At 32.9% G+C, this 26,606-nt stretch overlaps 2 protein-coding genes across 3 annotated transcripts; one reads left to right on the forward strand and one right to left on the reverse strand.

The window, feature by feature from the left end:
• Positions 1–362: 362 nt before the first annotated feature.
• LOC127255604 (phospholipid-transporting ATPase 2) lies at positions 363–17,279 on the reverse strand. 2 transcript variants are annotated; one of them, XM_051281229.1, is made up of 25 exons: positions 17,064–17,279; positions 15,918–16,138; positions 15,157–15,370; positions 14,053–14,169; positions 11,641–11,733; positions 11,343–11,517; positions 10,687–10,853; positions 10,025–10,129; positions 9,685–9,782; positions 9,450–9,592; positions 7,778–7,874; positions 7,527–7,636; positions 7,283–7,447; positions 5,780–5,934; positions 5,549–5,629; positions 5,284–5,404; positions 4,660–4,766; positions 4,085–4,216; positions 3,704–3,857; positions 2,862–2,979; positions 2,602–2,775; positions 2,449–2,500; positions 1,718–1,845; positions 956–1,106; positions 363–836 (listed from the first exon to the last, which is right to left on the reverse strand). In XM_051281229.1, exons 2-25 carry the CDS (start codon positions 16,040–16,042, stop codon positions 501–503), a joined length of 3,318 nt encoding a protein of 1,105 aa, XP_051137186.1. In that variant the 5' UTR covers positions 16,043–16,138; positions 17,064–17,279; the 3' UTR covers positions 363–500. The 2 variants fall into 2 exon arrangements, with proteins under 2 accessions (XP_051137186.1, XP_051137187.1); XM_051281230.1 differs by having other exon boundaries at positions 15,918–16,141.
• A 1,139-nt stretch (positions 17,280–18,418) lies between these two features.
• Positions 18,419–23,118, forward strand: LOC127256007 (probable N-acetyl-gamma-glutamyl-phosphate reductase, chloroplastic). Its single transcript, XM_051281835.1, has 15 exons — positions 18,419–18,596; positions 18,670–18,799; positions 19,075–19,221; positions 19,664–19,771; positions 19,933–20,019; positions 20,160–20,210; positions 20,339–20,410; positions 20,570–20,689; positions 21,062–21,122; positions 21,200–21,280; positions 21,387–21,466; positions 21,596–21,685; positions 22,377–22,505; positions 22,602–22,730; positions 22,849–23,118. The coding sequence occupies exons 2-14, from the start codon at positions 18,737–18,739 to the stop codon at positions 22,707–22,709; spliced, it is 1,197 nt and encodes a 398-aa protein (XP_051137792.1). The 5' UTR covers positions 18,419–18,596; positions 18,670–18,736; the 3' UTR covers positions 22,710–22,730; positions 22,849–23,118.
• The last annotated feature ends 3,488 nt before the right edge of the window (positions 23,119–26,606 follow it).

The raw sequence follows: 26,606 nt of genomic DNA on the forward strand, positions 1-26,606 counted from the left end.
TCATATAATCACCAATACTATTTTTATTCATCAGAAATATTTTAATTTTTTATATGTTATTTGTAAATAGACCAATTTCATTAGTAATTTACAAAAATATAATAATAACAACAATAATAATAATAATAAATACTTTTGGTGGGCAGAGAAAATAATAAATAGTGTAGCAAACTACAATCATTATAAAGGCAGCTTGTTTATGTTGAAATTCAACTTTTAATAATGTGACCAAAAACTTCAAAATCTATAAACAATAACCTTTCACAGTATATTTTTCTCCCAGTAATTCGACGTAAGTTTATGATGGCAAGAATAAATTACGTATCTGACGTATATATACATACAACTGGAGCTCTTTCAAAATTTTGTTCCTCTTCCCTTTTGCAACTGCAATTCTACTCACATGTGTATATATATATATATATAATCTGTTTGTGACAGCTTGATCATATGATTCAGAAGCTGTAAAAATCACTGTAGTCTCTACACATGAGCATCAGTTAGTTATCCTTACAGTTTCTCGCATAACCGGCCGACAATCTCGGCTGCGGCTGGAAAAAATCGAAGGTTGCGCCTGGCCCGAAAGATCGTCTTGTGGCATTGGGGGAATCAGAGAGTAAAGGTTCATACACAGAATTACGCGCCTTAGGCTGTGAGATCGACAGAGGGGCCAGATCTTTTTCCAAAGATCTTGACTGAGGTTCGATGTTTCCCAGCGACAGAATTGGCCCTCCCATACGTTCCGCCTGCTGGAGAATGTTGATTTTGCTTGACCTGTAAGTGTATCGGAAGTACTTGAGAGCGAGGACGGGACCCATACCAGCTGCTACGATGATCTGAAACAGACAGAATAGCATTCGATCAAAAATCTAATGTGTAATGAATAAAAATAACTTGGCATTGTTGATGAGAAGCGATTGTGTAGAAGAGTAAAATGATGGGGGATAAGACTTACGATCATCGTAAGCCAGTATGACGGCTGCTTGCACAGGCGAAACATTATGGTGTACATTCCGGCTCTCGGGATGGCGCTGACAATCCAGTTGATGATGTAAAATGCAACCAGATTGCCCCAGATAGCGAGGTGTTGCAATATAGTGAAAGAGCTGCAAGCACCACATAAAACGTGTGAGCTTACATAAACTCGAGAAATGAAACGCTTACAAAACTGCATATACATCAAAGAAATGACGGTTGTTACTGTCTTGACTATATTTAATCAGCACAAAATATATACCGGCAACACAAAATATATGTTAATATTAATACAAATACATCATATAAACTACAATAATCAATACAACACATACTACAATTGAACTCAACACATAAGGTATATACAATACACATATAAAATAGAACAAACAACAACCTCTCCGACTATATTTAATTTGCTGATTAGAGCTAATCAACACCATGCTCGCTAGCCTAACCATTCCCGAAAGAAACATATCAGAAAATGTTGTTCATCTAAATAGCAATGTAAATGCTGTGTAAAAATATGAAGATTTCTCTACAAGGACCTCAAGAGTTGAATTTTGTTATGTAACTATCAGAGTATGCAAAAACTCCAAATATTTTCATAGAATCTTCAATAAAATAAAATAAAAAAACTGATACCTCGAGAACATTTTACACTATATTTTACTCTGGATGGTCTGCTTATAAAACTAGTACACATATAGAAATTGCACAAGAAAGATGGACAATTACTCACTTGGTTTCCAATGCAACGACAAATGCCTGCAACCAAATGCATCCAGAGAGGGCGACCATCGCTAACTCTTCCATCTCACTTTTCTCAAAAGCATAGGAATGTATGGTGATGACAAAAACGACAATTGCCTGAATAAAGCATAGCTTATTAAAGTTGAGCCAAACCATCATACACTTGACAAAGGAAAATTGAGAATTCACACACCATCAGAGAGTCAACAAGCAATAAAATTTATTCAATGAGTTAGTTAAGGATTAACTCTACGTCAGTCAGCACAACACATCAAAATATTCATTATTTGCTTCGTTATACATTAAAGATTCAAATATTAACGGTCCAGAATTCATGAGGAAAACATAGACGATCTAGATGCAAAGATGTGTTAGTCTAACATAAAATCTTATAGCAGCCACCTCTATTTTGATACGAATATATTCATTTACTTGTGGCTACACTGGAACATCACGACTAAGCTCTAGTTGCTGCATCTACTATCTTAAAGATAAGTTTAGCCAAAATGCTTTATCAACATCTCAATCCAGATGCATCTGGTTTTGTGTACATGATTTAGGGAAAATGATATGTACGGTGCCAACTTATATTATTATCCAAGAAACATTTTGGCACACCAAACATTCGAAACTCTAGTGCTAATAGCTTCCCTGTGTGAGTATCTTCATATAATCTATCACAGTAAAAATGTGTTGAATACACATGCATAAGGCACTTACATGAAAGAGAGATCGGCCAAACCATCCCGCAAAAGTGCTAGGGTTTAGAAGCCTGTTTCAAGTACGACGAGTAAATAAAAATACCACAAAGGGAAGGATAACAAACCAAACAAAAGCGAAATAGTAATTAGTAGAAAGCATGCGGATTCAAACCTTCCAGCCTGGCAATAAAATAGTATCTGGGGATGCTGAATTACAGTACTTTCACTAAGATCTTTGTCAAGAACACTGACTACAACAGGAACACTAGTGTAAAACACATTATAAGCCATCAAGCTCACGGAATTGAAAAGACTTGTTCCAGAGATGCCTGAAATGAAAGAGAAACTGGAAGCGTAGTCCTGTTAGTTCATGAAAAACACATTTGCTAGTGAAAGAACTATAGCTGGTTACAAGGTACAACACAAACTTACAAAATTTGGATAAAACATATTAACAATGACTTGTAGAATGAATATTGGGAAAGAAATGCCGTGCGGTTATACGAATAGCGCCCGTGCACAAGTATCAATCTTTTCAAAAATCTGAATTCTGCAAAAATGACAACAATAGCATATGTAAATGGTAACAGATATCAGGTACATATGCACATACCATGGAAATTCTACATACACATTTAACAAATTATCTCTAGGAAAAGAATAATTTTGTGCTCCTATGTAGTCTGATGCACAGTGAAAAGAGCACACCTTCTAAGCGAAAACACGCCATGATATACATTTCCAATTCTTAAATACAAATCCTTATTAGGTAACATATACAGCATGGGGAAATCAAAATATTATTTGACAGAACAATGTTCTTATAAATGAAATCACATAACATGATACGGACATAAAAAACTTCAATGTTACAATTCATGAGGCATGAATGCATATTCATGATATTGTACATCATACAGTCAGCCAGAAGGAAGAAAAAGAAAAACCAATAAAAAGCCACTGTAACCAAAGATCAAGACAATATATAAAAATGATGCCTCATATTCTCCGAAAGATGCAGTTTATACAGCACATGCACATAATCTATTGCAGTTATATAAGGGAGGTCCATAGATTTGCCGGAATTTGACCTAACAGTTTATGGTTCGGTTTATTGACTATAAACACGTCAATATGATGATTTAAGTTATAAGAAGTGATGTTAAGGGCTTCATTAAAAATATATAATCACTGGAATAACAACCAAAAAAACCACTGATGAGAATTTCAAGTTATTATCCATCTTAATTTGGACAGAACAATGGGGATCTTACTTCCAATGCTATAATCAGATGCCCTTGCTGCTTGCAACCCTTCCCTCCCACTTATGCCAACTCCTATGTCTGCTTGCTGAATCATTCTCACATCATTTCCACCATCACCAATGGCCAACGTTCTATAGTCACATGATTTCAAAAGCTCTACTAGCTAAGAAAGGAAAACATAGCTTCAGCATGACTTTCCGGAAAAAATTGGTCAAAAAAAAGTAAGCCATCTCTAAGTGGCTCTAGTGTAGATCGTTTACAGCTTGATATTATTTCTATTGCTGGAGTAAAGAAAGACGAAATATAATAAATCCTAAATACAGAAAAATCAGCTTACAATAATGTTTAACATAGTCAAATCAGGATATATTTTCCTTTCTAGTATGTTACCTGTGCCTTTTGGGATGGCGTTACACGGCAGCATATAGCCGTCCTAGACAAAATAGCAAGTTCAGTGAACGCTGTACGATAGTGCTTTAGGGCAATTTCGAGAGCCCAGCCATCAACAACAAAAGCTACATCCTGCAAGAATGAAGTATAAGTTCAAAAAAAAAAAAGTATATGTTACAAGAAATTATGAACAGGTGAGGGTAATGGTGCATATAAGTTCAGTTTGTTCCCTAGATTTTTCTAGTTAAGTAGAATCTAGCTCAAATGATAGCCTAAAGTTCTACAGTATTCATAGAAAGTGGGATCAAAACCCCACTTTGGTTAAACTTTGACAACATATGTAAGCATGATAAATCATTTCTGGCACATTACTGCCACATTATATGATTGAACTAAAATTTCCACGGAATCTAAGTTCACAATATTATTTCAATTTAATACAGTTATTTTAAGTAACTGCAATTCTACAAACCGATCAACCAAGAAATGCAAGAGGTACATATTGTTCATCACGGTGGTCTTGGAGATACAAAAAGAACATACTCTTCCTTCTTAAAAAAAAAAATGAACCATACCTTAGGCTCAGAATCTGTGATTCTCATTGTAAGTAAAACCCTCTCCAAACTCCTACAAACTTCATCCTCGGTTTTTCCATTAATCAACAGAAGCTGACCTTTAGGTTCTGTTAAAAATGTGCAAAACCACATAAAAAAGGATGATAAAAGCACTTTATTATTTGCATGTTAAGAAACCAACCGCATAAAAAGGATGATAAAAGCACCAGAGTATTCGCATGCAAAGAAGCCAACAAACTTCAAGGTATTTGCACAGACAAACAAATATCAGTAGGGTCTATTAGTGCTGTCAAGTCGATACAAAAAGTAGCATTTTGTTCAATAATCCTCCCACTCTTATGCATAGCACCTAAACATGTTCACTGGATCACTATTTAGCAAGCTTCAGACAGATGCAAAGAGGTAATCATCAGTAAGTTCCTCCAACAACTATCCTTAACAAAATAAATATAACATTTCATAAGTCAATTAAAGCTGCTTGATTGACAAAATAGTCCCTCTAAGCATCACAAATTAATCAATTGAGAAATTACTTTTGTTGGTTAACTTCCAAAATATCGTTCTCTATAGTGTTCTGGTTAAACTATAAAAGACAAAGAATATACAAAATTTCAGTGAAAGCACCTGGCGAAACAAAATTGCAGGAAAGAGCAATTTGAATAGCAGTGTTTTGCTTGTCTCCAGTCAGCATCCAAAAATTTATTCCTGCTTTCCTAAGAGTTTCGATTGTTTCAGGCACACCATCCTGGATTGTTATCAAAACAAGAGAACCGGTAAAATAATAGTCTGTGCAACAATCAACATAGTGAAAAGGACCTAAAGAACTAAGAATAAATTATTTTTTGCAACCAAACTGCTTGAGAGAGATTTCTGAAGCAGAGAGAAGCACCTGTAGACAATCCTCTATGGCAGCAACACCAAGAACTTCTAGGTCATGCTCTAACCTCTGACAGACTTCAGCTACTCTCCACTGCCAAAAGTTAGTGAGCAGACTAACCATTACTTCTACTGTTGATAACCAAACAGAAGATAAGGAATAATAATAATAATAATAATAATAAAGCTGGTGTATTGGAAAAAGGATGAGGAAAATCGAAAATCTGTAACATTCCTATATTACCTCTCTATCAATTAGTGTACTGTTAGCATCTTTGAACATCAGTGCCCATTCTTCATATTCATCAACACCTAATTCACGCCAGGCAAGGCATAATGTGCGCAGACCCAACTGAGCATATTGTTCGACAGCTTCAGCAATAGACCTCATATGTTGTCCTGATACAAACCTTTAAGTTTAGATTTTACAGCATTACAATATGATTCCACCTTACAAAACTATGCATGCATTTCAGCCATCCCAAAATATATTTCAAATGTGATCAACTTTGAAACAATTTTACTAGGATCTTACTGAGCTACCATTCCATGTAAATTCTTTTATTAGTGAGCTTGTTTTCTTTAACCACAAAATTTTTATTATCTTAGTCTTCTACTATAAACATGTCTTAGTATCTTTTACTTACATTACACTTTGCATCGAATTTAAAGTTTAAACTCAAATTTTGCCTAGAGTTTGACAACTTCTGACCATCACAAATCCAAACATATGTTGCATTCAACCATTATAGAAGAAATGTGGAAGAGAAATAATTGTTCAGTGCACAGTAGAGAAGAAGTCTAGTCTTTATTCCCGAGTATTTCCATTTCTTCCCGTGGCCCCTACTGGTTAGGAGTCTACCATGGTACCATTAACTATTGTTGGTTGGTGTTGAGGATAAAGATAAACTTGAGATTGTGGGAGCATATGCAAGTAGTCTGGGTAAGTGGTCAGTGCACAAACTGAACTCTGTTTTGAGAAGTTATTCAAACTCAAAGAGGAAGTGTCAAGACTCAAGAGTATTTATTTATATGGCGAGTAAAAGGTATATCTATTAAAAAGATGGACAGCAAATTACAATAAGGCAGTAATCTAGGACAAACAGAAATAAACTGGTGGAAATATATTAAGTGATCTCATTTAGAATAATATTTTTTTGATATCATCTCATACCTTTAAGCTTTAATTTTAATTATTTTCCTCAACAATATTTTAGTTCTGTGGCAACTATATTACACAGTAACATTTGATTCTCTCCAAATTCATTTGTTTTGATTAACACTGTAAATGCTGTTTTACTGAGTTAATTCCGCTACATAGGAGGAAATGATAGGTTTGACTAGAACAAGATATTAATAAATAGCAGCTTTAGTCAATTCAGATGTTTATGGAAGATAACTAATTTTCCTTACTTGATTACTGATATTTACTTTCGGGATATCATTATTGTTTGGTTGTCGTTTGAAATTGATTTGAAATGAAGTGTCGATTTGAGTTTTTGTTTAAATAGTATTTTGATGTGATATTTTGTGAGAGGAAACAACCTGTTTTTATTGAAAAACGTGTAGGTGAATAGTGTTGATTTTAATTTGAAATTGCAACCAAACAAATCCTGATTACTCAATTTCTAAGCATATACCTCTGAACTAGTGAAAGCAGGAATTTCATATATTTCAATACTCTCTTTTTTTGGTGATTGAAGGAAAAGACACAACAGGACTAGCATGCAAAGATAGTAACATATACCAGTATGAGCACAAGGAAATATAGCTTCATCTGCTCCTTTAGACAAGAGGAATATCTTCTCAGTTTGGCAATCCTTAACAACCACTGACATTCTTTTCCGATCAGAAGTAAATTCCAGAATGTCTAGCACTTCATACTGAATTAGAGCACCATTGAAACGGATATCTGCAATTCCAGGATACATAATATTAGGTATAGATATTATATATATACATCTCATAATTGAAGACTCCTGGGAGCATACCAACAATACTCCCATTCTTATTCGCAAAAGCCATCTGCAGATGAGCTGCAGCACGTACAAGAGCTTCTTCATCTTGAGATTGGGCCTTGTATGTTATTCCCCCCATTTCGCTGCAGAAATAACCAACGAAAATGATTAGATCTCACTACCAGCTGAAATCATTCCTCATAGAATCATACAGTGTGCAAGTTATCGCCATCTGGGTAAATTCCAATCATCTTTGCAAGCACTCACTTACAGAAATATATTACCTTTGAACAGGGATTACAGTGTTGCAAATTGCCATAACTTTCAGAAACCGAATTGCATCATCAGAACCACTGGAAACAGCAGTAAGCAACTTTTCATCTGCAGCAATTAGAATGTTACATGGTTAAGACAATAATAAAATTTTCCGTTAAAATAGGTGGTGAGCAATTATAGAATAATTCATGGTTTAAATAGACCTGCAATAAGTGGAAAGTAAGCATAATAAATATGCAACCAAATCAATGGAAACACACCCGGATTGAGAATAGATAGAAACTCACATTCACATCAGGCTAACACATGAGACCATTCAATTAACCCAATAATTAAATACAGTGAACTGCCTAAACATCAAGCATCTATGCCTCAGATATTCAAGAGAGATTCTTGAGCATCAAGAATGTGTGATACAAGACTATGATTGGTTGGAAAGATCAATATATGCCAGAGAATATCCTCAAACAAAATAAAATCAAATTATATCCAGGAAGCAGTAATATCCCATCTTACATTTAATAAAAATATTTTCAAATTTCATAAATCCAGTTGTAAAACAAGTGAACTGCTTGTAAGTTGAAAAACTTATTTAGGTGATACAAGACCATGATTGGTTGGGAAACTTCATTTTACATGCTAGGTGACAGTTGGTGACAAGGATAAGCAATTTTCACTTATCTTAGGTCATGGAGATTGAATAAATTGGATTCTAGAATTCGTGGGTGGAAATGCAAGCCCTTGTCCTGTAGAAGGCGATGTTAAGTTGTCCCACAAGAAATATGTTAGAGCTCTCCTAGTTTACAAGGGTGAAAGGCAACTCTTATTATCACCAGTTGGTTTTAAGATGGAGCCCTGAATTCCTTCTTAATGCTATCAGAATCATAGGTACCCATATTGGGTATTGATCTTGGTTAGAATTTTGAAATAATATCATCTCGAGGGGGAGTGTTAAGTTGTCCCACATAGGAAACATGTTGAGAGCTCTCTTAGTTCATAGAGGTGAAGGGCAACTCATCTTATCATCAATTGATTTTAATATGAAGCCCGGATCCCTTCTTAACAGGCGAGATCACTTCTATGTGTGCTTTGAATAAAGCTCTTCTCACACAATAGTCTTGGTGATTTCAAGATAACTTAGGCAGGCTAACATTAGCAGACACTAGCAAAATGAAACTCAATACATTGTGGAAAGAACTAAGGCTATATGAATTTTGCAGATGGATACAGCTTTAAAGTGTAGGTGGCCAATAATGTAACGACTGTATTCCCTTTTCAATAAAAAAAAACTACATAAAAGTGACCCAGTTCTATAGACATGCTGCATCATAAAGCCACTCAATCCCAAAATAAAAATAGAAAAAAAAAAACTAAATTAAAAATATCAGTTTAGCAAATAAATTATCAAAATTTGGAACAACAGAAGCCACAATTGTTAATATAAGCATCTGGCGCCCAATGCAATATTTTATATTTCTCATAGAAAAGAGGGATCAAACAAACAAGTGTAGGCATCACTCTTGTAGTTAAACTTAATGGAATGAAAATATATAAGGATTTATAGCTCACTCCTTAAATGAAGAAGATATTAAGTTGTGGTTTTAAATAGAGGTTCAGATTTACAAGAATGAAATCCAAACAGAAAAACACTTTCTGATGCACAACTAAACATGATCTTACCTGTCAAAGCATCCCCATTCTCATTCCCATAATATCTTCCAGTTATACAACATCTCTTGAAAATCATTTTATTTTCAGTGAGGGTCCCTGTCTTATCAGTCAAGATATACTCAACTTGTCCCAAGTCTTCACTAATTGCGGTGCTGCCAAGTACAAGAAACGGAATAAAATAAACCAGGTATCCCTAAATAACTCAGGAGCCGTTATCATTATAAACACATTTACAGGTTCTCACTTGGCCGCATGGGATCGAATCCCTGTCTCTAGATCAACCATCTGATCATCCCAATCAATAAATTTAGCATATAACCCTTTAACAAGATCCAAGGAAACCTGATGCAGAGAAAGGAATTATTATGAATACCAAACACGGTTCATATTACATAAAGTTAATGCATTCCCACTCAAAATTTGAAAACCATGCAAATGCTTCAAATAACATTATATGCATTTTATGTGGAATATTTGAACTTTAACTTGCTTTAAGCACACAGACTTAAAAAGAAACTAACTTAAGATAAGTACCTGATAACCAAATTACAATTATAAAATGACTTCAATGCTCAAAGCTTCACCTTTATAGATATAGGAATCATAATGGAGCATAGCAGCTCAAATCGCAGAGGGATGACTAGGAGTTCATACCAAGGACCTTCTTTTGGATACTGAACATACCATAGCTGCAAAAGAAAATCCAATATTCTGTTGATTAGTTAATAGAAAATACGGGGTATACATATTAAATGGAAGAGGTGGCAGGAACTTATACGGAGTGTGAAAAGTGGACTATTCATCAGTTCATATCTCTAATGCAGTTGAAATTTCATTCTTACAAACAATGGAAAATAGAGAACATAAAACATTAGTCTGAAATAAAATTCTACTGGACAATTGCACAGATAAAATAAAAGGCACAAAGGACTTTTACATATTAATTCTTCAAAGCAATAGCAAAGTAAACAGCAAGCGATAAACAAAAAGGTCCAACTTCCTCCCTTTTAGGGGATGAAGACAAAGGACCGAAGATTTAGTTTAGGATAAGATGCCAGCTACTGACACAGTTGATATCTGAGAGCAAGGCTAAACTCAAACACCAGGGTAATTTACCAGCCTTTTTCTTTTGAGTTCATCAACAATAAAAATTTCAATCTGCTTGATACAGTTTCAAATTGTCTGAGATAGCGTCCGCACTGAATACTAAGGTGAAAACCAAGTAAACATTCTTTGTCAGACTCACCTTCCTTGCTTCGGAATCCTTCCAGACATTCCCAGCTACACCTAGAACAATAACAACAACAATTTGAAAAACAAATATGGCTCCAGTTAATTTGTCAATCATGGCATCTACAGCTGTGAGCTTTGGTTCAGGTATGCCCCTACTCATGCCCAGCTTGGTTTCATTGCCTGTCATTGACAAGGGGTAAAGACAAGAATTTAATTAATTCATTTTCTGAACTAGAATCGAACAATATTATATAACTAGAAGAAAGTGAGAGTCAATAGAAATGCACTTTTCTTTTAATTATAAACAAACGTTGTATGCGATCCCTGAAATGTGCTTATGCCATATTAAAGAGGAAAGTCAATGAAGCAAGAGATATTCATAATTATGTACACAAGTGGTTCAATCACCCAGACAAGCTTCCCCTGTTCTTCATTATTATATACAACTACAAGGTAGAAATCCACCTCTAGCCTTTTCTTCCTTAACTCGCCAACTAACAGATCTCCTTCAACACAACTTTAAAAATAGACACAAGAAGATCCTAAATTCATATACTCTTTTACATTGTAAGATATTTTTTCAGAAGTAAATTTGACTGACTTGAAACAGAACAAGGTACAAAAAATAATTGGATGATACTGATATTTTCATATGCTGAACAGACTTGCCTGTGTATATCGCAACTCCGCATGCCCATTCTGTGTTCCTTAAGTAGCATGATTGAAGAAGTGTATTGTTTATTGTCAAGGGGCACACATCATTATCAAGAAATGGAGGAAACAGACGCATGTTTGCATCAAACCTCCTAATATCTTTATCAGGACTAGGGCACTCAATTACACCCTGCACAAGTGAAAAAAAAAATATAATAATAATAATATATTATAATTATTATTATGATGATGATGATAAAAATAACTTTTCCCAATCAATTTCATATATTTTTAAAACATGGGTAAATCTTGCCTTAATTTTTTGTAATAACTCCACATCTATTCCCAGGCAAGCAGAAGGTATCCCCCTTGTCTTCAGGTCAGTCTCTCCATCAAGTGCTGATGTCTATAAAACACAAACATGGACCCCAAAATCAAACAGGTGCATGCATTTGCAGAAGAAAAGCAAAATCATTTTGGATCTTTATAGTTCTAGGAAATCATCACAACTTTTGAGGATCCATTGAACCACAAGAATCAATACCAGCATTACCAGAAGGTGAACAGCACAATCTGTTACTTCATGGAACAACACACAGAACAGCATATGCTTAAACTTTAACAGTACGTAGAAACCTCATGTACTATTTTATTTCCATTGTAACAGAATAGTAGAGAGAGTACAAAAATCAATAAGGTAAGCATATCACATCTTAACATTATTAAAATAAAACCGTAAAAATACCAAAACTCTAGATATAACTAAATACAATAAATTAACATAGAACAAATCTATAACATAACAAATTCTTCATTCCTTAGAAGATTGAAATGTGATGCAAGTAGTAAGATTGAGAACCATAGAAGTCAATAGCACTGCTATTGTCCCTCCGCAGAGTGGCCAGCTGTCCACCACCACTGCTACTTCAAAGTGCGGTTATGCACTCAGGCAGTAGCGGCTTGTGGCGGCAGGCATGTCGGAGTGGAGATATAGCTATTATTTATCAAGAGCAGCAGTGAGGAGAGTGAAAATGAGAAAGAAATTAACTATTAGATTTTAAATCTAAATAATTTTTATTATCTATCAAACAAAGTAGTATCGATCTAATTATTTATGCTTACATAACTATGTATAAGACTTTATCTATTAGTTCAAATTATAAGATGAGATTAATTTATAAGTTTTTCATATGTATAATTTTATTTTTCTTCAAATTGCAGACATCATTCTATTCACTATCTTGCTAAAGAGATTTAGAAATTCAAACATTGTTTACTGCTATCCGAGGTTGACAATTATGTTGAGAACACTTTAATATCCACTCTAACAAAGATGATTGGGTTGACTTTGTAAGAATTAAAAAAATTGGTGTGATGTACCATGCAATATCAACTGTGCATGAAGCCACTTCATCTCCCAATATTGGTACTGTTCCTCATGACTATTGAAACATACTAAACTTTACAACTCAAGTTTATTCGATAGATCAAATCTAATTTAACATGGAAAATACTATTGCAAAATTAACTCTGACCCTTTCCTATAGTTGAAAAGTAGGAACTCATGTAATTTGTTCAACTTAGAATATATCAAACAGAAATCACGATAACTACATAATATCTTGTGCTTTGATCTCTACGACCAATTATCAACTCACAGGTTCTTAGTACAATTATAAAGGATTCTTATTCATTAATAAATTAAATTGTTGGACTCAAAGATGACCAGTAACTGGGTATTATTCATCCAATAGAAGAAATAATGTTTACTTTTTGACAAGCACACGAATAGAAAATTATCACAAGGAATGTTGGTGGCTTAACTTTCAAAAAAATATAAAACATAATAATGATAATAATAATAATAAAGAAAGAAAAAACAAGGTACACATCTTCTAGCTGCTAGACTTTATTATATTTAAGCCACCTTACTTGTTGTACCATATATTTCCTCATTTTCCAAATTCAGTCAAGTAACATGTTTTTTGAAAAGTAAGGAGATTTTATTAGAGAGAGAAAAACTACAAATGTTTAGAAAGTGAAAAACGAAACCTAAAACTTGAGGCACATCTGAAAGGTCTGAAACATTTGGGCTGGATTAGATTTACAGTACATAAAAGTCTCCAGTTCAGGAGCATTATAGCCAAGCAATAAAGTACTCTCCATTTGCAGCTCCAGGCTCTACAAGGAAATCAGCCAGATTCTTTTCTGATACCGACGAATCATCGCAACATTGAGAGGGAAAAATATAGTATGAATGTTTACTTAATAGAGAAAACAACGACCAACGGAATATCTTCGGTCCCGATTGTAGGTCGATTCCCCATACCGTCAATGATCCTTTAGACCTCTGACTCAACATATTTAAAGACTCCCTATCAAGCCCTATCTGGCCAATAATCTAATTGGAGTAATTTGACGCAACAATATAATGAAATGAATTTCCAGCAGACCCAAATAACTAATGTGCTACCATCAATCCAAAGCGAGTTGCTTCCCTTCAAGCCCAACATGAATATACCACCAATGATCATTCCTCCCAACATCGCTATGATTCGTCGACATCATTTTCACTTCCAAACACGTGGTGACATGTAATACTATAGAATATAGAATACTGATCTTAGGATATACTAGCCTCCAACATTGCTACTCAATCCACTGATCAAAACACTAGATGGCAACAAACACCAGGAGATAAACACTGATGGGAAAATTAAATTACCTCCACATAGCAAAGACCTTGAGGATCTGATGTACCAAGCAAAACAAGATCACAAGGAACCTCATCATTCTCACGCAACCATACTAAGTTTCCAACACGAATATCTTGGGCTTGAATCTAACATAAAAACAGAACAAGGTAACAGATTAATATGAGAAAAGTGGAAGATGAAAACAATAAAAGGAACTAGAACTTAATTATATAAATATTTTAAAATCCATGGCAAAGAAACTACACATAATCTCAATATTTTATGATTGATACATTGCATGCATTACTGTGTTTCAATTGAACTAATAAACCCTCGTGCACACAAGGATCAGTTTCACAGAGAGTGACCTCAGCTACAAGTACGATTTTATCTTGTGCCAAATTAAAGGTCAACCAAGTTCTGTCCACAGCAGGTCCATCGCCTTCTCCTCCCCACCCCCACCATCAATTACCAATTAACATAGTAAGCTTTTTTTCGGTTTTTTTTTTTTTTCAAATCTTTTTTTACTTTTTTTACTTTTTTTTTTAAATAAAAAAGAAAAGAAAAAATCACATAGATGAGTTACCTACCCTCCTAAATGCAACAAGATTTCCATCTGTTGTGCAATTTATGCAGAAACACCATATTGATTATTATTTCTATTGATATTCACTAATATATATATGTGTGTGTGTGTGTGTATTTATATTGACATGGATATATATGTTTTGTTTAATAAAAGCTTAAGTAACACAGAAGCTGGATTTGAAGACGGTTAGATTGCTTTTACTTTCACCCACAATCCTTCCATCACAAGGTACATGCACTTCCATGCATTCAGCCATCTTATTAGTGGTGTAGAGATTCTTGAATTAGACACATCTGTCACCATCAAATAGCCACAATACTATCGCATTCATCATATAGTTATACATTTTCTTCATTTTTTTTTCATCCCCAATCTGCTCTTTTTTGTGAGAAAATGTACATATAACAAAGGATCAAGAAGCATAGCCATATTTTTGGAAGGTAGATATGTGTTCATCTGACTGGATTGCTAATTTACGAGAAAACAGCGGATCTTAGAAGTGAAAAAGGGAAGCATCAATTAACCAAGTCGATAATTAACAAACCAGTTTTCTGATTCCATGCCTCACAATCCAAACTTCCTTCTCATTTGCTTGTTTATCTGAGAGATATCTGTTGTAATCATCCCATGCTTCTTTTGTTGCAGAGACTGAAAATATGAATATAAGGGGACCCCATGTACTTGCAGGATTCACAGGTGTAATCAGAGACCACAGTTGAAGGCAAGCAATCAGCAAAAAGTATTGGTTCATGAACCGGCTGGAAGGAAAGTAATAATTCCTCAGATATGAATAATAAAGGATGAGAAGAAAAGAAAAGCATGCTTTACACTTTACAAGGGGGATTGCACATACTGATCCCACAAGATATACTGATGATAACTTGACAGAAAAAAATATTTGGTCAGGATTAAGTTTTCATACTGATAACAGCAAATAAAACACAACAGAATAAAAATATAAATAAAACAATATCCATATTTATATGCTAAAAGATGAGCAACAATACAATAGCGCAAGCAAAAGCGCATGAAATGAGATGTGTGAATATGCATTAAAAGATTGTATGCTTCTTTTTGCCTTAAGAGTGGACATTCAAACAACTCATGTAACTTTGCCAATAGATATCTGTGAAAATCATGAGAAACAACTAAAGAGAATAAATAGATGTAAACAAAGAAACATAAATTGCAGAATCTTGTCAAAGTGGGTTGACATCTTAAACACTATAAAGCAGTGTAATTAATAATAATAATTGCTAAAGTGCATGAAGTAGGGGAGCTGATGTAGAAACAAGAAATGTTTACCTGAATTGTTCCCATAGGTTTTTCGGGAGAAAATTCCAGATGGTATATTTTCTGTTTGAAATGCGATTGTGGCAATACAGATCTTTTTCTAGACTGTCATCATTTATATATACATAGCGCTTCATGATCAATGTAATCGCATGGGATGAAGTTTAACAAGCTCAGGCCAAACCCGGCATGGAACTTAGAAACACTCCGTATGTGGCAATATCAACAAGGTTCTGCTAAACAAACAAAATACAATTGAATATTAAACAGTAAGAAAGAAAGCAAACATTTTTAGTCGACAAAAACAGAAGACATTTGTATTTATGTACTCCTCCTGAGGAAAACAGCATTAAGCTGTCATACATGGGCCTTAATGAAATAACTAGTCCTCTATGTTTTACTTATTTCAGAAATTTACCAACTGGAAAGCACACTTAAGTGGAAGCTATATAATTCAAATGATTACATTCACTCATTCCGAGTCTCCGACTTCTACAATTAGAACTACACAATCTATTATCAGTTCATGCCACATCTCCATTTCACCACATTTTGCATTATTTAATCTACCAGCCTCTGGTTCTTGATCAATTCCAAAATAATTAAATATAGACCATTGTATAATCCCCAAATCAAGAAAAAAGGTTGTTATTCCAGCATAATTAACCATGCATCACTTTACTATATTCAATTGGTAGAAACAAAGCTATTATCCACCTACTAGGCTAATACATGACTCAATTCCATCTTCCTTGATCATCAAGTACTCATGAAAGCTATGCCTTTCAAAAACCAGGAAAAAGTCATGCAAATTAACCACCCTTGTGTCCTGCAATACTTTCTCTAGAACATTGATCACGATAGTCACTATGTTCTGTAATATGAAATTCGCCTAACGCGCATGCTATGCCATTCAAAGAATTCCACACTTCCCTTCATTCGTCTGCGGAACTCAAAAATCCAAATTCAAGTTTTTTTATATCTATTATTCCATCACCTACAAAGTTCTCAACTGCAAGCAACTGTACAGACACATTCCAATTGAGCAATAATTTTAGCTCCATCATACGCATAAATCAAAATCGACACCATTGTCCTCACAGCTGATTCAAGAAATGAAGCTCCGCCAAACATCACAGGATAAAACGCGAAAATTACCTCCTAATCAACGCCCATCAAACTTGCGACTGGCTATCCAATCAAGAAACAATCATCGAAGACAAATTCCGACGGGATCCGACCCGAGGCCCGAACAAGCATTCCCGAGGCCTTACTTCGGATTGCAAAATGCGAAGGTTTGATCGCACCAGTCAACGACGGCGCATTCTGTGTCGATGAATATGCAGAGGATCGAAGATGGAAAATCGCGTTCTTAGAAAACGCGCTTCGTAGTCCGGCAAAATGCGCTTTTGAATATTATTTATTATCGGCCCAAGGCCCAGTTCACTAATGTTCCATTTGGGCCTGACAAAAGTCTGCATTTCTGCGAAATTGGAGCAGAAAGTCGCGTTTTGAGAAACGACGCTTCTTACTCCCCCAAAATGCGCTTTTGAACATTATTTATCATCGGCCCAATCCCCAGTTTACTCATGTACATTTGGGCCTGACAAAAGTACGCACTTCTGCAAGATTGGAGTTGGAAAGAATCACGTTTTAGAAATCGCGCTTCTGACTCTGCCAAAATGTGCTTTTGAACGGTATTTTCCCACCAGTACTTCAAACAGATTAAATAATTTAATTTTAATTTTAATTCGACTGTTTATTATCGTCTCAGAATTTTGATCCATATACATGTCAAAATTCTTGAATAATTAAGTCAAAATATTTGAATAATTATTTTTTATTATATTGTCATATTAGATTAATTTTTGTTAGTTTTAATATAATATCTATAATAAATTAAATTATTTAAAATTTAATTTAATTTAAATTAATATATATGAGTTAATTATTAAATTTAACTCCTGCCATATAAAATTATATTTATTTGACAGAATTTTCAAAAAAAATGAATGGTAAAGAAAAATTAAAAAAAAAAATTGTATTTTTTTTACTAAAAATAAAAGAAAATAAATTTAAATATTAAAATGAATAATTATTTTACATATATAAGAAATATATTAATTAATTATGATATATTATAATCTAAATTGGAATTTAAGTTGAGAGTATGAACCTAATTCAATTTAGTATCATATCGGATTAGTGTTACATCATATACATAATTTATTAAAATTCTTACCTAAGATCAATTATTTTGTGTCGGGCTTATACTATGGTATTAGGTTGTCATAACATTGTCTATTTTGGCAGACATAGGCTTTGTTTAGGTTGAGATTTTTTAAGGTTTTTAAATTTTAAAAATTTTAAAAAATTTAAAATAAAATAAAAAAAAATATATTTAATTTGATATCTTTTAAAAATATATATATATTTATTGTGATAATTTTTTGAAAAATAAACAGTGCTAAATAAGTTAGCCAAAGCCCAGTTCCTACTGTCCATTTGGACCTGACATTTTGACAAAGTACCATTATTGTGTTCTTCCCAAGTTCGAAGTGCGCAGTTCGCCTCCTGCCTACCTCGTCTTCGGCTCCTCGCATTCGCGCAGTCATCCGTCCGTCAGCAGAGCGGTTTCTCTTCTTCCTATATTTTTCATCGGCCGGCGTTGTCTCCTACAGCTGCGAAGAGGTGAGGGGAATTGTAGATTCAGTGTTTCCTTCTTATTTTGAAGTAATTATGCGAATATTTCAAGCATATGCAGCCACTTTTACCGCCGACTGCTACCAACGCTTCTTTGATCTAAAATTTGTGTCGAAGAAGAAAATTCGATGGTTTCTCTGTTCTCCTTAAATCCTATCCGAGTCGATGGATGCTGCTCCGTTAAATACCAGGTAATTGCTTCCAATGCCTCGTCATTGGTGCTGCGAAACTGTACTCGAGTTGATTGTGTGTTTTCCTATGCTGCTTACTAGTTGCCTTCTTGTTATGTGATATAAAAATTAGTTGCAAGGCAGCATTTTTTTTTTTATTACGTACAAGACAGCATTTTTTTTTTTTTTTATTACGTACAAGACAGCATTTTTAGTAATTAGGTTTGTGGATTTTTTTTTATCGTTCCTTTCAAATTTGTGAAGAATAGTGCGATTTAACTTAATATTTTTTCTAGGATGCATTTAAGCATTCTTCAGGTAAGAAGCTACGTGTTAGAGCTTCTGTTGCTACATCAATGCCGCAAAGCTTACACAATAAGGCTGAAAAGTTGGAGAAGTACAGGATTGGTGTGCTTGGCGCCAGTGGATACACTGGCTCTGAGGTAGCATTCATCTTCTTTGTGTTATGTGAGATTAATTATTACGGTACGTTTTTAGGATCAGTTTTCTGTTCTAGCATCCTAGTGATGATTTTGTTTAGGGGTTTTAATACACACACATATGTATATGTATATATTAATAATTTAACTAGGACTCTTCAACAAACCATCTCACAAGTCCACAACAATTCATAACTCAAAAACCTATTCATTGATGTGTGTTTGGCCCTATTGTAACTGCTGTTTGAAGCTTGTGGGCTCTACCTCTTGTAACTGGTTCCGGAACTAATATGATTGGATCAGCGTTTGTAGTGATGCTCAAATCAACATTATTAGTAGATGTATGCACTCCAAGAATGTGATAGCTTTTGAGTTACCATGCAGTGATTCACAAATATTAGTTATGCTTTCTTAAATTTACTGTGTTATTTTATTTTGGGTGCAGATAATCAGGTTGCTTGTGAATCATCCAAACCTTCAAATAAACCTGATGACAGCAGATAGGAAAGCTGGACAATCGATTGGGTCGGTGTTTCCTCATTTGGTAAAGCAAGTATGTGTTCTTCTATCTTAGGTTTTGCTCTTATTGTTGATCACACTTTTTTTATTGTATCTAAGCTTTTTGTTGAACATTGATCCTTTTATCATCTTTGATATTTAATTTTCCATTCTTGAGTTGAATCTTGAAGTCTTTGTATACATTTGATTCTACAGGACTTGCCAAATTTAGTTGCTGTAATGGATGCAGATTTTTCCACAGTGGATGCTGTGTTCTGTTGTTTGCCACATGCAACAACTCAGGTTACTTTATATATATATATATATATATATGCTTATGTGTATTAGGTCTCACAAAAATATATGCACACTAAAGAAATTGAATTTGGTTTCTGTTCTTTCATATGCTAATCTATTTGTCATCTTTACCATAAATTTGGCAGGAAATTATCAAGGGACTTCCAAGTAGTTTGAAGATAGTTGATCTATCTGCGGTACTTATGGTTTCTTTAATACTCTTAGTTCAAGTTTTAAGTGTTTTTATATCTCTTAAATTAAGAAATTTCTGGGTAATTTACTTTTTACTTGCTCACCATTATCTTATCCATCTTTTGCTATGCAGGACTTTCGGCTTCAAGACGTAAATGAATATGAGGAATGGTATGGTCAACCTCACAAGGCACCTGAATTGCAGGTTCAGATTTTCTTGTATCATGGTGTCTACCCTTTGCATTAATTTGTGAAGTCTGATTTAAGACTGCTACCTCCATCATGCCCCCCCTTCACAAGCACTACAAACAGGAGAGAAAAGCAGAGAACTTTTGATGAGTGTTCATTGTTCTGGTAAATGCAGAAAGAAGCCGTATATGGCTTGACGGAGATATATAGACCCGAGATCCAAGCTGCGCGCCTAGTAGCCAATCCGGGGTGTTATCCAACCTCTGTTCAGCTTCCATTAATTCCCTTGATAAAGGTTGGGTCTTGTATGCTTGTTAGTACTGATAAAATCTCATACGGCGTACATGGGGTTAACAATCTAATATATATCACGGTACTACAATATTGTGATCAGTCTTATCCTGAACTGAGTAGTTTGTCGTGTGCACATGAATTACAGAACTGACGTGAAATTTCAGTTAATTAATTTTCCTTGTATTGTTGGTTGGCCTAGGACTTACTGAACTTTCAAATTGCACTATTATTATTATTATTATTTTATTGTTTCTGTTATCCTAATTTGGATTATACCAAGATTAGTTTCAAATTGGGAATATGTTTAAATCTCATGATCTGATACTGCTTTTGACAAAAGTGGCATGGCAGTAAAAATGATTTTGTTTTACAGGCTAATCTCATTGAAGTTGAGAACATCATTATTGATTCCAAATCGGGTGTAAGTGGAGCAGGTTCGAACTTTGTGCACTTCTCTTACCTTTTAAGGAAAATAAACATTGATTTATTATTGATGAACCTTACAATGCAGGACGTGGAGCCAAGGAGGCGAATCTGTACACAGAAATAGCAGAAGGAATACATTCTTATGGTGTAACTAAGCATCGTCATGGTATGTAAAAAATGTATATATTTCTTTTCCCATATTTTGGAAATGCCTATTTTTTTAATTGTGATTATGATTATAATACAAGAATGATGTGATTTATAATTTCCAGTGCCGGAAATCGAGCAGGGGTTATCGGAGGCTGCAAAAGCAAAAGTAACTGTCAGCTTCACCCCACACTTAATGCCAATGGTAATATAGCATCTCTGTAATTAATTAAGTGGATCTTTTCTCTATTCTCACCCAGTTTGATTGTTTCTTTTTTCCCCCTCATACCCGTTAGTTTGATTGCTTTTTTCTTTACTCGCTCTGTTTCTTCAGAGCCGTGGAATGCAATCAACTATATATGTGCAGATGGCTTCAGGAACAACTACCAAAGATCTATATCAACATTTACAGAAAGTTTTTGAGGTACATGTCCATGATTTATTTGTCACAGGCAATGGTTTTTACACCCTACCCTAGTATGTTTATTTTGTTTTTTAGTTTTTGCTATTTGTTGACACGATAAATTTTGAATTAAATTACCAACTCATGAAATATAAAAGAATATAGTGTTAATAATCCTGTGTTCTCCTTTCAGCTGTGATTTACCTTCACATAAAGACTATTATTTACGAATCAAGGCCACACTTCATGTTTTTGGATTTTAGATGCTACCTAAGCAGAATCGACACATTACAGACTGTCTACATTTGGATATTGCATTTTTGTTGGTGGAAAAGTAACCATCAAATCGTTGTTGCTAGATCTAGCACGAAAGTTAAATATCGAGCCTTGGCTTAGCAACCAATGAGCTTTTTTGGATCAAACAATTACTTTTAAAACACAAGTTTGTCAATGTTCTGTAAATGAAAGCATTTTGTGATAATCAGGTTATGATGAATATTGTTTTGAATTCAGTATTCCCCTAGCGAACGAAACATAGCGAAATTGATGCTCAGTTTCAATGATGAGTTTGTAGTGCCCAGTTTATGCATATACATACTAATTTATATTTTGTATTCGGGAATGAATTGAATTGATTCCACATACAATGCCAGGTTATCCATTCTTGGTAAAATCCATTTCTTATATCATTGTTGTTTCTTTGCGCGTTCAGCATGAAGAATTCGTTGTTTTGTTACAAAGTAACGAAGTTCCCCACACCCGGCATGTGAGGGGGTCCAATTACTGCTTGATAAACGTGTTCCCTGACCGCATTCCCGGAAGAGCAATAATTATCAGTGTTGTAAGTTGGTTCTCATTTTTATCCTCCCCTATCCACGCGTATATACAAAACCTTTGTTTTAAATCCCGGCCGCTAACATGAATTCATGCTGTGCAGATCGATAATTTGGTCAAAGGTGCTTCTGGTCAAGCCCTTCAAAACCTCAACTTGATGATGGGAATTCCAGAGAAAACTGGGCTCCTTTCAGCTCCCCTTTTCCCCTAATATATATATATATATATGTGGGTGAGTTATACATACATATTGGCATTTTATTAAAGCAGCTGCAGTTTAATTTTATGTTTGTATGCATTTGTGCGTGTTTTGTCATTATGCTTTTTTTATTTTATTTTTTTTTTTTCAGGTTGAATTTTATCTTCAGAAGGGAAACAGCCAAACGCTACCGAAAACTTTTCAGCTTATATGGTGTAATTTATATAAGCTATAGTTAGCTGGCCACGAATCTTGAATTACAATAATGTTTTCTAGGCTATCTTATGTTAATATACGTTTTCTCGTCATAGATCATGTTTCTTCTTGTTGTAGACTCCGGAAGCTTTCGTATAAATTTATTTGGTGTTCATTCGACTAATAATAGTCGTAATTGAGAATTGTTGCAACAGGAATGGAAGAACTCGTGCTAGCGTTGATGATTCCCGACTTCTGAAGGCTGCAATAGCTATGGCTTTGTCCATTTCCCGTCTTGTGTCCATCGGTAAGCTTTGTAATGTTTTGAATGTAAAATTGATTTTTAGTATAATATAAAAAATTAAAAATAGGTGTTTGATTTGATATTTTTGGGGTGAAAAAATGGATGAATAGTGGATTGAAAAATAGGTGTGTTTGTTTGGGGGACTATTCATCTCAATTTTTTTTTTTCCAAAAATATCAAATCAAACATCTATTTTTTATTTATATTCAAAACATCGCGTCAACACCTATTTATAATACATCATACGGCTATTCAAATTCAAAAATTTTACTATTCAAATCAAAAAATTTTACTATTCAACTCCAAACTTAAATTCCAAATCTCCAAACAATTCTTATATCTCTTTCAGATTTTTCCTTCATTTGTGCAGTAGCTACAATAAAAATGCAGTTAATCTATAATAATTTTACTCCAATCATAAACTTCAATTTTTCACTCTAAAAAGTATATTCCATATATATTTCTCTTTTATATTATTTTACATAATTTGTTATATTTATAAATTACACTCTAATTTTAATTTATTTTTATAATATAATCCAAATATATATAATTACACATTATTTTTAAAAAATTATATAATTATATATCACTTTTCGAAAGATAAAATTATATATCATTTTTTAAAAAAATAAAATTATATATTATTTTTAAAAAATAAAATTACACAATATATTCTTAAAAAAATAACAAAAATACACAAATACCACACAAATTTCACTCCAAAAATGGAGTGGAGTGTACAGTGTTACTTCATATTTGTACAGTATTATTCTTTAGTAATACTGTAGCGGGCCTAAAAAAATGAGGGGAAGTTGGGGGTGGGTTGTATGTATCAATAATAATATTTTTATTTAAAATTTAAAAACATCTAGAAAAAAAAAAAAAAAAATGTAAACGCCAGCATTAATAGATTGTCAAGAGTATGACGTTATTATCATAATAATGGTATTTATTACAACATCACACACTGAATTAAATATCACCTAAAGTCAATCTTTTGCGTATTTTCGGGATATGTTTATTTGAGATATTTTTATATGTTTCATTAAATAATATTTTTTTTACAAAAAGTATTTTATTTTGTTTTATAAAATAACATAAAAAAATTATTGTTAAAATACAAACTATAAATATAAAATGCAAACACCATATACAAACAAATGAAATATGAAATACATTTCTTGAATCTTGAAATTATTATTACTGTTATTATTTGCTTTAACTATAATAAATATGTTGCCATTATATTTTCATCTTTTATTTTTTTCGAAGCTCTTTTATGTAGGACAATGATATTTTATATTAATTGATTTTTTAATTTTAATATTTTTTGTCGTCTAAAAATATTTTTCTTTCTAAATAGTTTTCTTTGTAATTTGTCATTATATCTTTGATAACGGAAATACTCCATTCGTCCAATTGAAATATTATCATTTTTCATTTTCGTCTGTCCCAAAACAAGGTTACCATTTTCTAATTTAGTAATTGTACTACCTACTTCACATAATAAATACCCTTTCAACTTACAATATATTACACAAATGTCATTATTTTTATATTACACCATACTAATAGGAATATTTTTGTCATTTTTACTACAATCTAATATAATACTAATATTCAAAAATCTACGTGCAAAAAGCAAATGTCACCCTTGTTGCGGGACGGAGGGAGTAGTATTTTCTCTATAATAAAACATATACTCCCTCTGTCTCTATACAATGGTCTTATTTACCATTTTTGTCTGTTTCAAAACAATAGTTTTATTTCCATAAATAATTATATCACCATAAAACTACCCTACTTTTTCATTGTTATTACACAATTGTTACTATTTTTTATTCTACTACACTCGTAAGGGCAAAAAAATCTTTTATTCATACTTTTTACCAACTACCAATATAATACTTCCTCCATCCCACTTACCATGTCCATGTTGCCGTTTCGGTCCGTCCCACATCTTATGTCACTTTCTTTTTTTTTTTTTGAAAAATGATTACCCATCTTAATTTTATTTTAAATTTTTCAATTTTCAATTTCTTTAATTTTAATTAAACTAATTAGTTATCTTAATCTTAATCTATAATGATTTATATTAAAAGTTAATTATTTTCATTAATATATTCTTAATTATCTACTAATTATACTTATCTTAAATTCTTGTATATACAGTGATCAAGACATCCAATGTGAGACGGATGTAGTATTAATATTCCTTAAATTTCGTGTCTAACCCAATTAAAACTATATTTATGATACGGATGGAGTATTATTTTTTTTGTCTAACATAAAAAAGTAAGGGTGTGTTTGTTTGGGGGTTTGGATGTTGAGTTAGTATTTGAATAGTAAAAATTTTGAATTTGAATAGTTTTGTGATGTGATATAAATAGATGTTGATATGATGTTTTGAATGTAAAATTAATTTTTAGTATAATATAAAAAATAAAAAATAGATGTTTGATTTGATATTTTTTGAGGAAAAAAATTGGATGAATAATGTAAATTCAATCCAATCCTCCAAACAAACACACCCTAAGTGTATTATTAATAAAAATAAAATAAAATAATGTACTATTAATTTTTACCACTCGTTTATTATAAAAACAAAATTATAGTATATTATATTAAAATTTCTTGCAAAAATAAATTTTTTTATGATATGTAATTATTATTTTGCAAAAACTGTTGTTTCTTATATTAAACCCTGAAGACATTAGTGATGGTAAATAAAACAATGCCATGGCATGCTGAATTAAATTCAACCTTATTGTTGAATTATACTCCGTCGGTCCAATAAAATTATATAAGTTTGATTAGCGCAATAATTAAAAATTATAATATTTTAATATTAAAATAAAATAAATTAAAATTAAAATAATTTATAAAAAATATTAAATAATTGAGCAAAGAAAAAAAAGTAGTGATAAAATTATTACTCTCTCTCCGTTCTAATGCAGTAGTCTTATTTATCATTTTTGTTTATCTCAAAATAATTGTCACTACTTTTTACACTAATACACTCACAAGTTTTTTACCCATTACCCATATAATATCAATATTTCTTAAATTCCGTGTCAAACATAACTCTTGACTATAATTTTGGGATAGAGGGAGTATTATTTATTAACATAAAAGTAATAAATTATAAATGAATAAAATTAGTTACCGTGCAAATTCAAATCTCACATTTAAATATGTGAAAAAAATTTAACTTTTTAAATCTCACTAGTATGAGGTCTTTTGGAGCAAATTCAAAAACTAATTTATATAAGATCAACCTAAAGCGAACAATATCATACTTAGTGTTTGAGAAAAAAAAAATATACATTAATGCACTATGGACGAAAATAAAAAGATGTATACATTAATACTACCGAACATAAAAGTACAATATTTTATTTTATAAA

The sequence above is a fragment of the Andrographis paniculata genome, unplaced genomic scaffold (genome assembly GCF_009805555.1).
Source record: "Andrographis paniculata isolate CXL003 unplaced genomic scaffold, ASM980555v1 Contig54END, whole genome shotgun sequence".
Taxonomy (NCBI): Eukaryota; Viridiplantae; Streptophyta; class Magnoliopsida; order Lamiales; family Acanthaceae; genus Andrographis; species Andrographis paniculata.